This window comes from Engraulis encrasicolus, chromosome 16, assembly GCF_034702125.1.
Source record: "Engraulis encrasicolus isolate BLACKSEA-1 chromosome 16, IST_EnEncr_1.0, whole genome shotgun sequence".
Lineage (NCBI taxonomy): Eukaryota > Metazoa > Chordata > Actinopteri > Clupeiformes > Engraulidae > Engraulis > Engraulis encrasicolus.
Genome location: NC_085872.1, coordinates 19,674,360 through 19,686,859, shown reverse-complemented (window position 1 = coordinate 19,686,859; position 12,500 = coordinate 19,674,360). Strand labels below are relative to the sequence as shown.

At 45.9% G+C, this 12,500-nt stretch overlaps 1 protein-coding gene across 1 annotated transcript in view; it reads left to right on the top strand.

The window, feature by feature from the left end:
• The window catches only part of si:ch211-106n13.3 (vWFA and Collagen domain-containing protein), an 83,805-nt gene that overhangs the window by 187 nt on the left and 71,118 nt on the right, over window positions 1-12,500 (top strand). The window contains exons 2-11 of the mRNA XM_063219919.1: window positions 493-623; window positions 1,281-1,841; window positions 3,337-3,496; window positions 5,136-5,364; window positions 8,254-8,427; window positions 9,668-9,745; window positions 10,284-10,367; window positions 11,035-11,088; window positions 11,743-11,796; window positions 12,232-12,285. Of these exons, the coding sequence (XP_063075989.1) occupies window positions 545-623; window positions 1,281-1,841; window positions 3,337-3,496; window positions 5,136-5,364; window positions 8,254-8,427; window positions 9,668-9,745; window positions 10,284-10,367; window positions 11,035-11,088; window positions 11,743-11,796; window positions 12,232-12,285 (1,527 nt within the window). The 5' untranslated portion in view covers window positions 493-544. The remainder of the gene's footprint in view (window positions 1-492; window positions 624-1,280; window positions 1,842-3,336; window positions 3,497-5,135; window positions 5,365-8,253; window positions 8,428-9,667; window positions 9,746-10,283; window positions 10,368-11,034; window positions 11,089-11,742; window positions 11,797-12,231; window positions 12,286-12,500) is intronic.

Here is a 12,500-nt window from a genome sequence, read left to right as displayed (position 1 = left end):
GGCCACTAGCGCTATAGCTCAGTTGTGGCCTACAGAATAATATTACTCAATATTTTGAGAGTGGTAAAACAATTTCTCGTGTTTTTGGGGATTTTTTTTTCTTCATGTTATGTGGCCACTGGCGCTGAATCTCAGTTGTGGCCTACAGAATGCTTTCATTTGATGTACTGCAACTGCGACAGGGGAACATCTGGATCTGGAAAATCCGGAATGAGAATCTGACACATTCTACTCTATCTCAGAGTTGCATTTATTGATGCCATTTTCACAACACTTAACTGCAGATGTGTGGCGATTTGTGCCATGTCATGTGTGCTTTTTATGTTCACAGAGGTTTAGAGACAACCCGGAATCAGAATGTGATAAATTCAACTAATTCAATATCTCTGAGTTGCACTGTTGTACTGATGCCATTTTCACAACACTTAACTGCAGATGTGTGGTGATGACTGATGTGTGGCAGCATGTGATGTGTGCTTTTTATTTCCACAGAAGTTTACAGAGACACAGCGGTTTCAGCACTTGTTGCCAGTGAACAGTGAGGATGTGGAGACTAGAAGCTTTACTGCTCTGCCTGCTCCTGCCTTGCATAAGGGCAGCGGACGTGGAGGACCTTCAAGCAGGTCTGGCAAAACATGTCATTTCCAATATAGACTCTCTCTCTCTCTCTCTCTCTCTCTCTCTCTCTCTCTCTCTCTCTCTCTCTCTCTGTGTGTGTGTGCGCGTGCGTTTCTCACTGCATACAAAGGGTATCATTTATCCCCGTGCTGTGTTCTTAAATTATGCATGTGTGTTCTTAAGTCGTACTGTAGGGTTTCAAATTAAACCGCTGCTATATAAGATTCACTTTTGTTGTAAGGCTAGACTACTGTTGCATGATGCTGCTGCTTCCATACAGCTGAATGAACGCTGCTGCCACCCCCCCCCCCCCCCCCCCCCCCCCCACCCCCCCCCCCCCCCCCCCCCCCCTCCAACTATTGGGGAGGGGGGCCCTCAATAGGGGTTTTGATGGCAGTATCATTGCTCCTTTCCATCATTGAACTTGGGGGAGGTTCTGCCTCACTCAAAAAGTTGTCTCTGCTGTCATTACAAGAACAGCCCCATGCATTATCAGGGGGGCCCCATTCAGCTAGGGGCCCTAGGCCTAGTTTGCTTGACTGGTTGTGACAGGCCTGACCCCTCACTAGGCCAAACATTGGTTTATCATTAGCGTAAAGTTCCTCTTGCAGCCAGCCAGGCAGCCAGCTTTCTTGACACCTGTTACCTCATCTGTCTGGCAGGTTGCAGCACAGCCGCCAATGACCTAGTGTACATCATCGACGGGTCCTCGAGCGTGGGGATCCCAGACTTCGAGAAGGCCAAACAGTGGATCATGGACATCACCAGCGGCTTCGACGTGAGCTCCAGGCACACGCAGGTAGCCGTGGTGCAGTACAGCGACACGCCACGTATGGAGATCGCTCTCGGACATAAGCAAAACAACGAGGACCTTCTCGGCGCGATCGCGGCCATCACCTACTTGGGCGGCAAGACGCAGACCGGCCGCGCAATCAAATTCGCCACGGACCACGTCTTCGCCTCGCACAACCGCACTCTGCCGGCCAGAAACCGCATCGCCATCGTGCTGACGGACGGCCGCTCTCAGGACGACGTGGTGGACGCAGCGATGGAGGCCAAAGCTCAAAATATCGTTTTGTTTGCTGTGGGCGTCGGCAACGAAATAACCAACTCCGAATTGGTCTCCATGGCCAACAGTCCTCCCTCTACCTATGTGCTATATACAGAAGACTACACCTCCATTGGGAACATCAAAGATGTGATGGAACAGAAACTGTGCGAAGGTGTGTGTGTGTGTGTGTGTGAGTGAGGTCACTCACTGCAATTAACCATGAAAGATCGCCTTTGGTGTAGCCTAAATTTGGCACACGATGTCTGTTCTGTTTTGCTGCACCCTGCAACATGTATTTATACTGCCACTGTGATGTTTCTTCTCCCGATCCTGTGATGTTGTGGCCTTTTAAATCTACAGTAGCTTCTCTGTTATGCATTCACCGGGCCTGCAAGTGTGATCTCAAATGAGAGGAGCATGTTTTGCCTGCTCCCCTAGTTATCCCTAAGCACATGGACTGAAAAGGTCACCGCAAGGGTCAGTTAGTTTGTGGGTTTGTGTGTACAATGAAAAAGCTTAAAGTGTAAATTAATTCTCTCCTCTCCTCCTCTCGCCGCTCCTCTTCTTTCCTGCCTCCTCTCCTCTCCTCCCCTCTCCTCTATCCTCCTCTCCTCTCATCTCGTCTTGTCTTGGCTCTCCTCACCTCTCCTCTCCTCTCCTCCTGCCTCTCCTCCCCTTCCCCTCTCCTCTCCTCTCCTCTCCTCACCTCTCCTCTCCTCTCCTCTCCTCTCCTCTCCTCTCCTCCTGCCTCTCCTCCCCTTCCTCTCCTCTCCTCTCCTCTCCTCTCCTCTCCTCTCCTCTCCTCCTTTCCTCTGTCCTCCCCTTCTCTTCTCTCCTCACTTCCTCCCATCTCCTTTCCTCTCCTCTCCTCTCCTCCTGCCTCTCCTCCCCTTCCCCTCTCCTCTCCTCTCCTCACCTCTCCTCTCCTCTCCTCCTGCCTCTCCTCCCCTTCCTCTCCTCTCCTCTCCTCTCCTCTCCTCTCCTCTCCTCTCTCCTTTCCTCTGTCCTCCCCTCCTCTCCTCTCCTCTCCTCTCCTCTCCTCTCCTCTCCTCTCCTCTCCTCTCTTCTCCTCCCTCCTCTCCTCTTCCCTCTCCTCCCTCCTCCGATATTCCCTCTCCTCTCCTCTGTCTTCCTCTCCTCTCTTTCCTTCTCTTCTTCTTTCCTCTCCTCTCCTCTGTCCTCCTCTCCTCTCATCTCCTATTTTCCTTGTCCTCTCCTCTCCTTTTCTTTCCTCTCCTCTTCTTTCCTCTCCTCTCCCCTCTCCTCCCCCCCTCCCCTGCCCTCTCCTCTCCTCTCCTCCTCTCCTCTTCTCCTTTCCTCTCCTCTGCTCTCCTCTCCCCTCTCCTCCCCCCTCTCCTCCTCCCTCTCGTCCCCTGCCTTCTCCTCTCCTCCTCTCCTCTCCTCTCCTCTCCTCTCCCCTCCTACTCCTCTCCTCTCCTCCCCTCTCCTCTCTACTCCTCTCCTCTCCTCCTCTCCTCTTCTCCTTTCCTCTCCTCTCCTCTGTCTTCCTCTGCTCTCCTCTCCCCTCTCCTCCCCCCTCTCCTCCTCCCTCTCGTCCCCTGCCTTCTCCTCTCCTCTCCCCTCCCATCCCCTCCCCTCCCCTCCCCTGCCCTGTCCTCTCCTCTCCTCTCCTCTCCTCTCCTCTCCTCTCCTCTCCTCTCCTATAGAGTCTGTTTGTCCACTGAGGATAGCTGACACCAATGAGAAGGGCTTCGACCTGCTGAGTGGGATGCAGATTGACATGATTGCCAATAAGGTGCAGGGCTCCCTCAGCACAGAGGCAGCCTACCAGCTCACCGCTCGACTGGACATCTCCCTCAACACAAGGTGACCATTTTAATTTTTTACTATTTTTCATACAGAACATTGGGAGGAGAGACAGGAAACGAGATAGGAGAGAGAGACGGGGAAGGATGGGGAAATGACCCGGGTGGCCGGCGTAGCAGTCCATTGCCCAGCCGCTTGAGCCACGGCTGGGACACCATTTCATTTTTTTAACCCTTAAAGGGACACTGTGTGAGATTTTTAGTTGTTTATTAGTATTCATTATGACTGGGATCTTCTCCATGGTCCGCAATTTTGAATTTCCAAAAATAGCCATTTTTAGCTGCAAAAATGACTGTACTTGGACCATACTAGAAAATATTTGTTTATTACTCAGTAACTTTCATGTAAAGATCAAATTTGGCAATAGGCAGCCCAGTTTCAATGAGCAGCATAGTTGCAGTACCTTTTTTGACCATTTCTTGCACAGTGTCCCTTTAACCCTTTGAGGAGTACCATCACAAATATGTGATTAGAATTTTGCCAGAATTTTGATTTCTCATCATGATGTCATAAGAACTTTGCAGGAATTTTAACGCATACTTCTATGGGAATTCTGTAGAGTGTTCAAGTGAAATTCTAGAAGAACTGGGAAAAAATCCTTACTTCTCAAAGACACGACCCCTGTTACACATTAGATGTTATCAGAATGGCATTGTAACCAAGTCGTAATGTATTGTTAAAGGCCCTGTGTCATAGTGGTGTAGTACTATAGTAGAATGGGTTTTTTTTAAGTGTCTATTACAGTGTTCCAGTAATGTGTTTTCAGGGGCTATGTTTATTTTTTTTGCTGGCTTTTTGCTTTTATTAAGGTCAAGGTCAAGGTAAACTTTATTATCCCCCTGGGGGAAACTCAAGTGGTCAACATTTCACATCTCCTCAAGACATACTACAACACATAGACAACAGACTGTGTCGCCGCTCGCGCATGCGTCACTTCGTTCGTTTATTATGATATGACATTGAAGCAAGACTTGAAGGTTTTTGAGGGGGAGAGATAGGGAAGAGTTGGGAAAAGCAAAAGGCCGGATTTGACCCTACTGGGCAATGTTCATGCTAGACATGCTGAAGTGTACGTATTAGCATGCAGCACCTACACAGACACAAGGTGACCATTTGACCCCTCTTTCCCTTGTACTATTGCAAATCCATCAATCCATAAAGAGAATTCTCAAAATATTCTATGAGTCTTCTAGGTGTAGTATAGGAATGTTCTAGAAATGTTCCGTGGGTGTTCCAAGGATGTTCTGCTTGCTTCACTGCATGAAGCGTTTTCTTGAATAACAGGAAAGAATGGGAAATATAATTATTTTCCCAGCTGGCAGGTTGTTTTGTGTTTTCCATTATGAGCCATGAAAAAGCAACAGGTTTTATATTATAACATTGTTTATGAAGTGTGACGCATGGTTTGTCACATCAAACACACGCACACGCACACACACACACACACACACACACACACACACACACACACACACACACACACACACACACACACACACACACACACACACACACACACACACGGACACACAGACACACACACACACACACACACTCACACATTGACAGACACAGATGTGCAGTTCAGTAATGTACCGTATCAGTAACAGTCCAAGTGGCCTGTCTGTCTCCCATGCAGGTTCCTGTTCCCCGAGGGCCTGCCTCCCTCCTATGTGTTCGTGGCCACGCTGCGCGTGAAGAGCCCCGTGCACCAGGTGAAGTTCGACCTGTGGAGGATCCTCTCCCAGGACGGGAAGAAGCAGGTGGCCATCTCCCTGAACGGAGCCGAGAAGTCCATCACCTTCACCACCACCAGCCTGCTGCAGAAGAAGGAGCAGTCCGTCATATTCAACCACGGCGGAATCAAGGTTGGTGAAGGCATCACAACATTATTGTATAAGCGGTCACCTGTCACCTGGCTAGGCAGGCACCCATCTTGGCCTCCCAAGCCACTACAGTAGTGACCAATTTGTTTGAAGCGTTCATTCTTTTGAATTTTTGCTTAGGGCCCTACCTGATTGTAGAATTGACTCTGAGTATAGGCACGCGCAAACTCAAAACGTTTAAGTTTTCCAGTTGGTGATGTTCAACCGCAGGGGAATCAAGCTTGGTGAAGGCGTCATGACATGACATTGTAGTTACAAACAAGGCACGTGCAAAACTTTTAAGTTCTGCTGGTGAAATCAAGATTGGTGCATTATGACATAGTTACAAACAAGACACACGCATACTCTAAACGTTTCAGTGCTGTGGTCATATTTGTCACATTTCACAACGGAGGAATCAACATACATACTGTAGGTTACATGCGACGTAGTTGTACAAACAACACACACTCAAACTCAAAACTTAAAGTCTTGCAGTTGGTCATATATCTGCAGTCACGCATGGAATATTACATCACGTCTCTTTATACATTAATTAAGAACATTGGTAACACTTTAGAATAATGGATGCAAAAAAGCATTATAAAGACTTAATAAATAATTAACTATTGATGAACAAAACATTAACAAACGTTTGTAAATGACTAGGAAATGTAAACAAATGCTTGTAAATGACTAGGAAATGCTATGTTAATATTTTATATTTATCAAACATTTACAAGTTGCTTGTAAATGAATAAAATACTCTGTTATAAGGTGTGTAAAATCTTGAATATATCATTTGTAGATATTTTATAAAGCATTAATAAAACTTAGTTTATAATAAAAACATTTGTTAATGTTTTATTCATCATTAGTTAATTATTTACTGAGTCTTTACTAAGGAACATTATTATAAAGTGTTACCACAACATTAGCATCCAGTTAATATATTATTTTTTATAAATAAAGTTTATGGAAATCATGGGTTGAGAGTTAGTGACGTCATGGCAAGATTAACAGTATGGGAAGGGGACATGTCTAAAGATACACCAGTAAATTTGAAATGTGAGTCAAGCCCGACATCCAGGGACGGATTAAGATAGCCTGGGGCCCCTAAGCTACACGCTGTTGTGCCCCCTCCAGAAGGCCAATTCCGTGACAGGCTTACATACCGTCGTAGACAGTATGGTAGGCCTAATTACGAGCCAGGGATTAAGATAACATGTCTACCAACTGCACTGAACAAAAAAAGGCTATATTTTTGCACATTCTTGTCACAATTCTGCAATTTTTCACTTTTGGCCAATCAGGGGGACCTCTGGCAGGTGGGGGCCCCTAGGCTGCAGCCATATCTAGCCTGTGCATTAATCCGGCCCTGTCCACATTGGAAAGATTCTGATATATGTCCCTTATGCTGCCAGTGGTGAGGCTGTGATCACTGACAGAGGGAGACAGTATGGTCCCAAGTTTCACTTTTCAAATGGAAAAAATGTCTCACTCAGTTTGAAATGACCACAGTATTCATCATTGGCAAAGCAGTTACGTTTTATTTAAAGGAAGGGTAATTATCTTCAGTTGGAACAAGGCAGAGGCAGAATCACGTTGTTCTGCGGAAGGAAAGTTTAAAAAAAAAAATCTGTGCATACTTGCGTACTATCCTTTGCCAAAAGCATCAGCAGTGGTAGATACCACAGCAATAGTAAAACATCAATGTAAATGTTCCTGATTGATCAGGAATAACTGAGATTCCAACCTGGAAATGCATGTAGAAAAGCCCTTCCACAATCTGATCCGATTGTTGGTCTGCTGACCTCTCCATACAACCACTATGGACATAGAACCCTCCACTCCCATCTACTTTTTGTTGTTTTGCTGTAGTCCTACTTTTGTTGAGTCTCTGTGTGTCTTTGTGTTCATTGTGTGTCTTGTTTTATGTTCTATGGTCTGTAAAGCATGTTTGAGTGTCTTGAAAAGCACTATATAAAACCTATGTATTGTTATTATAATCATTATTAAAATTAACTATAGCACGTAGCTATAAAGTATTGGCTATAAAGTATCTCCTCTGTATATTTTCCTGCTTTTATTATACGGGTAATGAGGGAAAATGCACTCTCAAATATGAATCTTATGATGGGGATTTATTGGGAAGCATAACTGAAAAGACAAACGCTAAGCCGTCTTCAGTGTCTTGACCTTTGCCAACCGCAGCCCTAGTAATAATAACAGCCTACAGTAACCCCCATGTTCCTCTTCCCTCTCCTCTCTCTTTCCCTCCCCTGAATTCTTCTTCCTTCTTCTCTTTTCCTCCCTCCTTCTCCTCTCCTCTTCTCTCCTCTCACCTCCTGCCCTCTACTTTCCTCTTCTCTCCTTTCCTGCACTACCCCCTCCTCTCCGTCTTTTCTCCTACACTTTCTTCTCCTGTCCTGTTCTTTCCTTTCCTCCTCTCCCCTCTACTTCTTCTCTCCTCTTTTCGCCTCTCATCTCCTCCCCTCTCCTCTCTCCTCATCTGTCTCCTCTCCTCCCCTCTCCTCTCCTGTTTCCTCCTCTCTTCTCCTTTCCCTCTCCCCTCCTGTTTCTTCCCTTCTCTCTCCTCCTCTCTCATCCCTCCTTTCCCTCCTCTCCCGTCCTTACTCCTTCCCTCTCTCCTCCTCTCTCTATCTCGCTTACCTCTCTCTCCTTCCCTTTCTCCTCCTCTCTCAACCTTGCTTACCTCTCTCTCCTTCCCTTTCTCCTCCTCTCTCAACCTCGCTTTTACTCCTCTTTTCTCTTGCCTCTCCCCTCCTGTGACTCCCCCTTTCTCTCCCCTCATCTCTCGTCCCTCCTCTCTCTTCCCTCCTCTATCCTCCTCTCTCCTCTCCTCTCCTCTCCCCCTCCTTCTCTCCACAGAGGCTCTTCAACACCAACTGGCACCAGCTGAAGTTCCTGGTGAAGCCCAAGCGCGTGACGTGTTTCCTGGACGGCGTGCAGATCGAGGAGCAGCTGCTTGACCCCGTGGCTCCCATCTTCATCAACGGACGCACGCAGGTCGCCAAGAAGATCGGCCTGGAGAGCACCGTGCCGGTGAGCTGAGACAGCCAAGTGAACCACAGTGAAGCAGAAAGCACATTTCAGTAACTTATTTTTTACAGGGTATTGGTTACAGTCCCATGAATTAAAAAGATTTGGATGTAAGCGTGCAGGTCGCCACATAGGTCGCCAAGAAGATCAGCCTGGAGAGTACCGTGCCGGTGAGCTGAGCCAGCCGACCAAGCATGCCTAGTGAACTAGAAGGCACATTAATGGAGGAATGAAAAATATTTAGATGTAGGCCTAAGCCTGGAGGTTGCAGGGAAGCGGACAGGCGTGGGTGGTTCAGTTGTTCCAGGCCCAGGGAGAGAGGGGGCCCGGAACTGGGTCCTCATTACGTTGAATGTATTGGGTGGGGGGCCCGTTCAAAGGACTTTGTCCTGGTGTCATTTTGTGTCACCGTTGTTTTACTGTCATTTGGTTTCATTGTGCAGGCCAGAGAACAGTATTGAGTCTTGAAGAAGTCTTGTATATTTTAGATAGAAGACATCTAAGGCACTCTACTTTTTAGTTAAGCTTTTAATTAAACTGATCTATTTCAATGTAGTCGAACACATTGCAAACATATTTCGGCCTGTAATGGCCTTCAACTTAAAAAGTCTTGGTGTAGGCTATATAGAGAGTAGCAGAGCCACGTTGCGGTGGGCGGTCGAGCGGTTGGCCACGCGTTAGCCTAGCGTCATGCCATTGGCAGCAGGCAGGCGTTGGCTACAGGGGAAGCCTTGGCTTTGGGGAGCGTAGTCAGGCTCACCAGTGTGGCCACAGGATCTGGCAGGCCTTGGTCATGCACTGTGCTATTTATACAGGAGGTCCTGCTGTAATAATATTTGAGGGGTGGGAGGGTTCTGTGTTCGTGCATGTGTGTGTGTGTGTGTGTGTGTGTGTGTGTGTGTGTGTGTGTGTGTGTGTGTGTGTGTGTGTGTGTGTGTGTGTGTGTGTGTGTGTGTGTGTGTGTGTGTGTGTGTGTGTGTGTGTGCGTGTGTGTGTATGCGTGAGTGCATATTTGCATGTGTGCGTGCGTGCGTGTTTCGTGTATGTGCGTGCGTGTGTGCATGCATGTGTGACGCCATTACAAAGACAACAGAAAAGGGATTTTTCAGGTCGCCCTGTGCTGTAAGAGAAATTCTGCTGCACTAAATTGGGAAGAAAACTCATCAAAAAGGTTCAAAAAGGTTGCTTGTGTTATTCTTCCAGTGGTTATAATATTCCTCACATGTTATTTTCTTCCCTCCAGATTCTTATTCAGAAATTACGACTGTACTGTGACCCAGCGCAAAGCGACAGAGAGACTGCCTGTGAAATCTTAACAGTGGTAAGAGACTGTCTGACGGACTGCTGAGACAATTTCTCCCAGTGTTTGTTCAAAATTAATGCAAAATAAATAATTCATAATAATTCATAATCATACATCGGAAGTGGAAACCATTAATGCATTATTTTCTTTCTTTTCTTTTTTTTCTTCCATCTTTTTGACAGGACGATGATAGGGTGAGTAACATCAATCCCTTGCCATGCCTTCTTAAAATATTGAGATGTGCAATATTCAACGGATGTAAACATTTGTTGGGCAAAAAGACTCAGCAGGATTGAGTCCTTGCATTGCACATACGCTGTTAAATATTGCAGCCAGTCAAACATTAAAAAGTAAGTTGCCCTGCTGCCTTAAGTTTGTAAGTTCACTGAACTCGAGAAATCTTTGAGTTGACTTACGACTTGAGTTGAGTTAACTTACAAACTTGAGGCAGTATGGACACTTACCTTTTCACGTTAAACTGACTGCAATGTTTTACAGTGTACGGTACGAATGACGTGACTTGTTGGACTTGTGTCTGTGTGTGTCTCCTCCACAGTGTCCTTTGGATCGCTCCGCTGTTCAGGGAAACTGTGACTGCCCCTCTGGAAAGCCTGGGCCTCCTGGCCTCCCCGGACCCATGGTGAATAACACACTTATATATTAAATATATATTTATGAATGACCTTGGACCGGAATCGAACCCGGGTGCATGGTGTAACAATGCAGTGCCCTACTGTTTGAGCCACAGGAGGGCCGTGAATAATACGTTTCAGAACAGTGCTACGAGCTTAACATGACCTACAGTCTATGGGTACTATATATCTATAACGTATATGGGTACTATATATCTATAACGTAACGTCCTTAGGTCTTCCACGAAACGTCCTCAGGTACTCTACGAACCGCCCCATGCCTTCTACGAATGGTCCCAAGTTTTATATGAATGGTCCCCTCTGAACAATTCATTAGACGAATCGTCCCACAACCTACTGTGGCGATAATGTGCTATGATGGTCTAAATCCTGTCTTTTAACAACCCTGTGTTTGTGTTGCTTCTGTGTAAGTAATACTGTGTGTTCTTGGTTGTGTGATGGAGCAAGCAATGTATTGATAAAAGGTTAACTACAGGAAATGCTTTTTGAATGAATGAATGAATGAATGAATGAATGAATGAATGAATGAATGAATGAATGAATGAATGAACGAACGAATGAATGAATGAATGAATGAATGAATGAATGAATGAATGAATAGATGACACTGAATGACCAATAACATTGTGACACAGGCATGTTTAATCATCATAGGGCTTCCGAGGAGAGAAGGGCCGCGAGGGGCCCCCTGGTCCTGACGGTAAGCCTGTGAGTAAGACACACTGCCCTCTCTAACACACACTACACTACAACCTCACACTTAATTAGCTGTCTCACATAGCGCAATCATTGCATGGCATACATTAGCAGTAGCAGTAGTAATAGCAGAGATTCTTCAAGTATATAGAGATATGCCAATGTAATAGGTTGCTATGGGCACCTAACATGACCAGGTTCCGGTCTGCCTAAAGGGGCGTGTCATAATACTCCTAGCATTGAATAGAACAGTCCTTAGGTCTGCTTAAAGGGGGATTCCCCCCCTCCCCCTTGCAATAATAGAACCCGGAAACAATGGGCCAATGGAACCTCTCTCTCTCTACTCTATCTGGTAATAGTGTCCACCAGTGAAATTCCATAGAGTGCCACACACTGTACTTTGTAGCATCAAAACATTGATGTTTTCAAGTTGGATAATCAGAGTAAAAGTGGCATTTATTTTCATCTATTTATTTGTTGTTATTTGTTGTTATTTTATTTATTTTTAGCCCAGCTAGCAAGAAAGAAAATCTGGACAAATTGTGTTGCAGTTATACAGTATACAGAACACTGTGCCCATTGTACACTGATGGGAAATTGTTCCATTAAATCATTGGCAGATAAAAAGGGTTTGGCTGATGCGTTTGCTTTGTTTATTTCCTCAAGGGTAAACAAGGAGAGCGTGGAGTCGCAGGTGAACCAGGAAAGAACGGGGACAAGGTGAGTGTGTCTGTCTTTATCCTGCTTAGCATGGAAATGTAACTGTTTTATACCAAACTACATTATACTAACATTTCTCCCTTGAGTATAATCATTAAAGTTCACCTTGACCTTGACCTCGACATTTGACCTTGACTTTGACTTTGACTTTGATGGGTAGATCCACCTCATGCAGAAATGTACCATATAAAGTAGAAGTAGAAGTAGCCTACTGTTCTGGATGTAATGTATTTGCCAGAGGCACCTTGGGAAATTGTAGGGGTTCACCGTTGTTACAAAGAAAGCATCGCACACTGTCCTCATTTGTAAAGCTGCCTGATGATGGTCTCTGTCTGTTTGTCTGCCTGCCTGTCTGCCTGCCTGCCTGTCTGACTCCATGTCTATTTGTGTCTGTCTGTCTGTCTGTCTACCTGTCTCTATGTACTCCATGAACAGGGTGAAGCAGGTCTTCATGGGATGAAGGGGGAGAGGGGGATCGGTGGACCTAAGGTAAGGCCACATTACACAGTGTGTGTGTGTGTGTGTGTGTGTGTGTGTGTGTGTGTGTGTGTGTGTGTGTGTGTGTGTGTGTGTGTGTGTGTGTGTGTGTGTGTGTGTGTGTGTGTGTGTGTGTGTGTGTGTGTGTGTAGAGTAGTAGAGTAGAGTACTTTTATTAATCCCGAAGGAAATTAAGGTGTCTGTCAGCTTACATAAATACACAAATC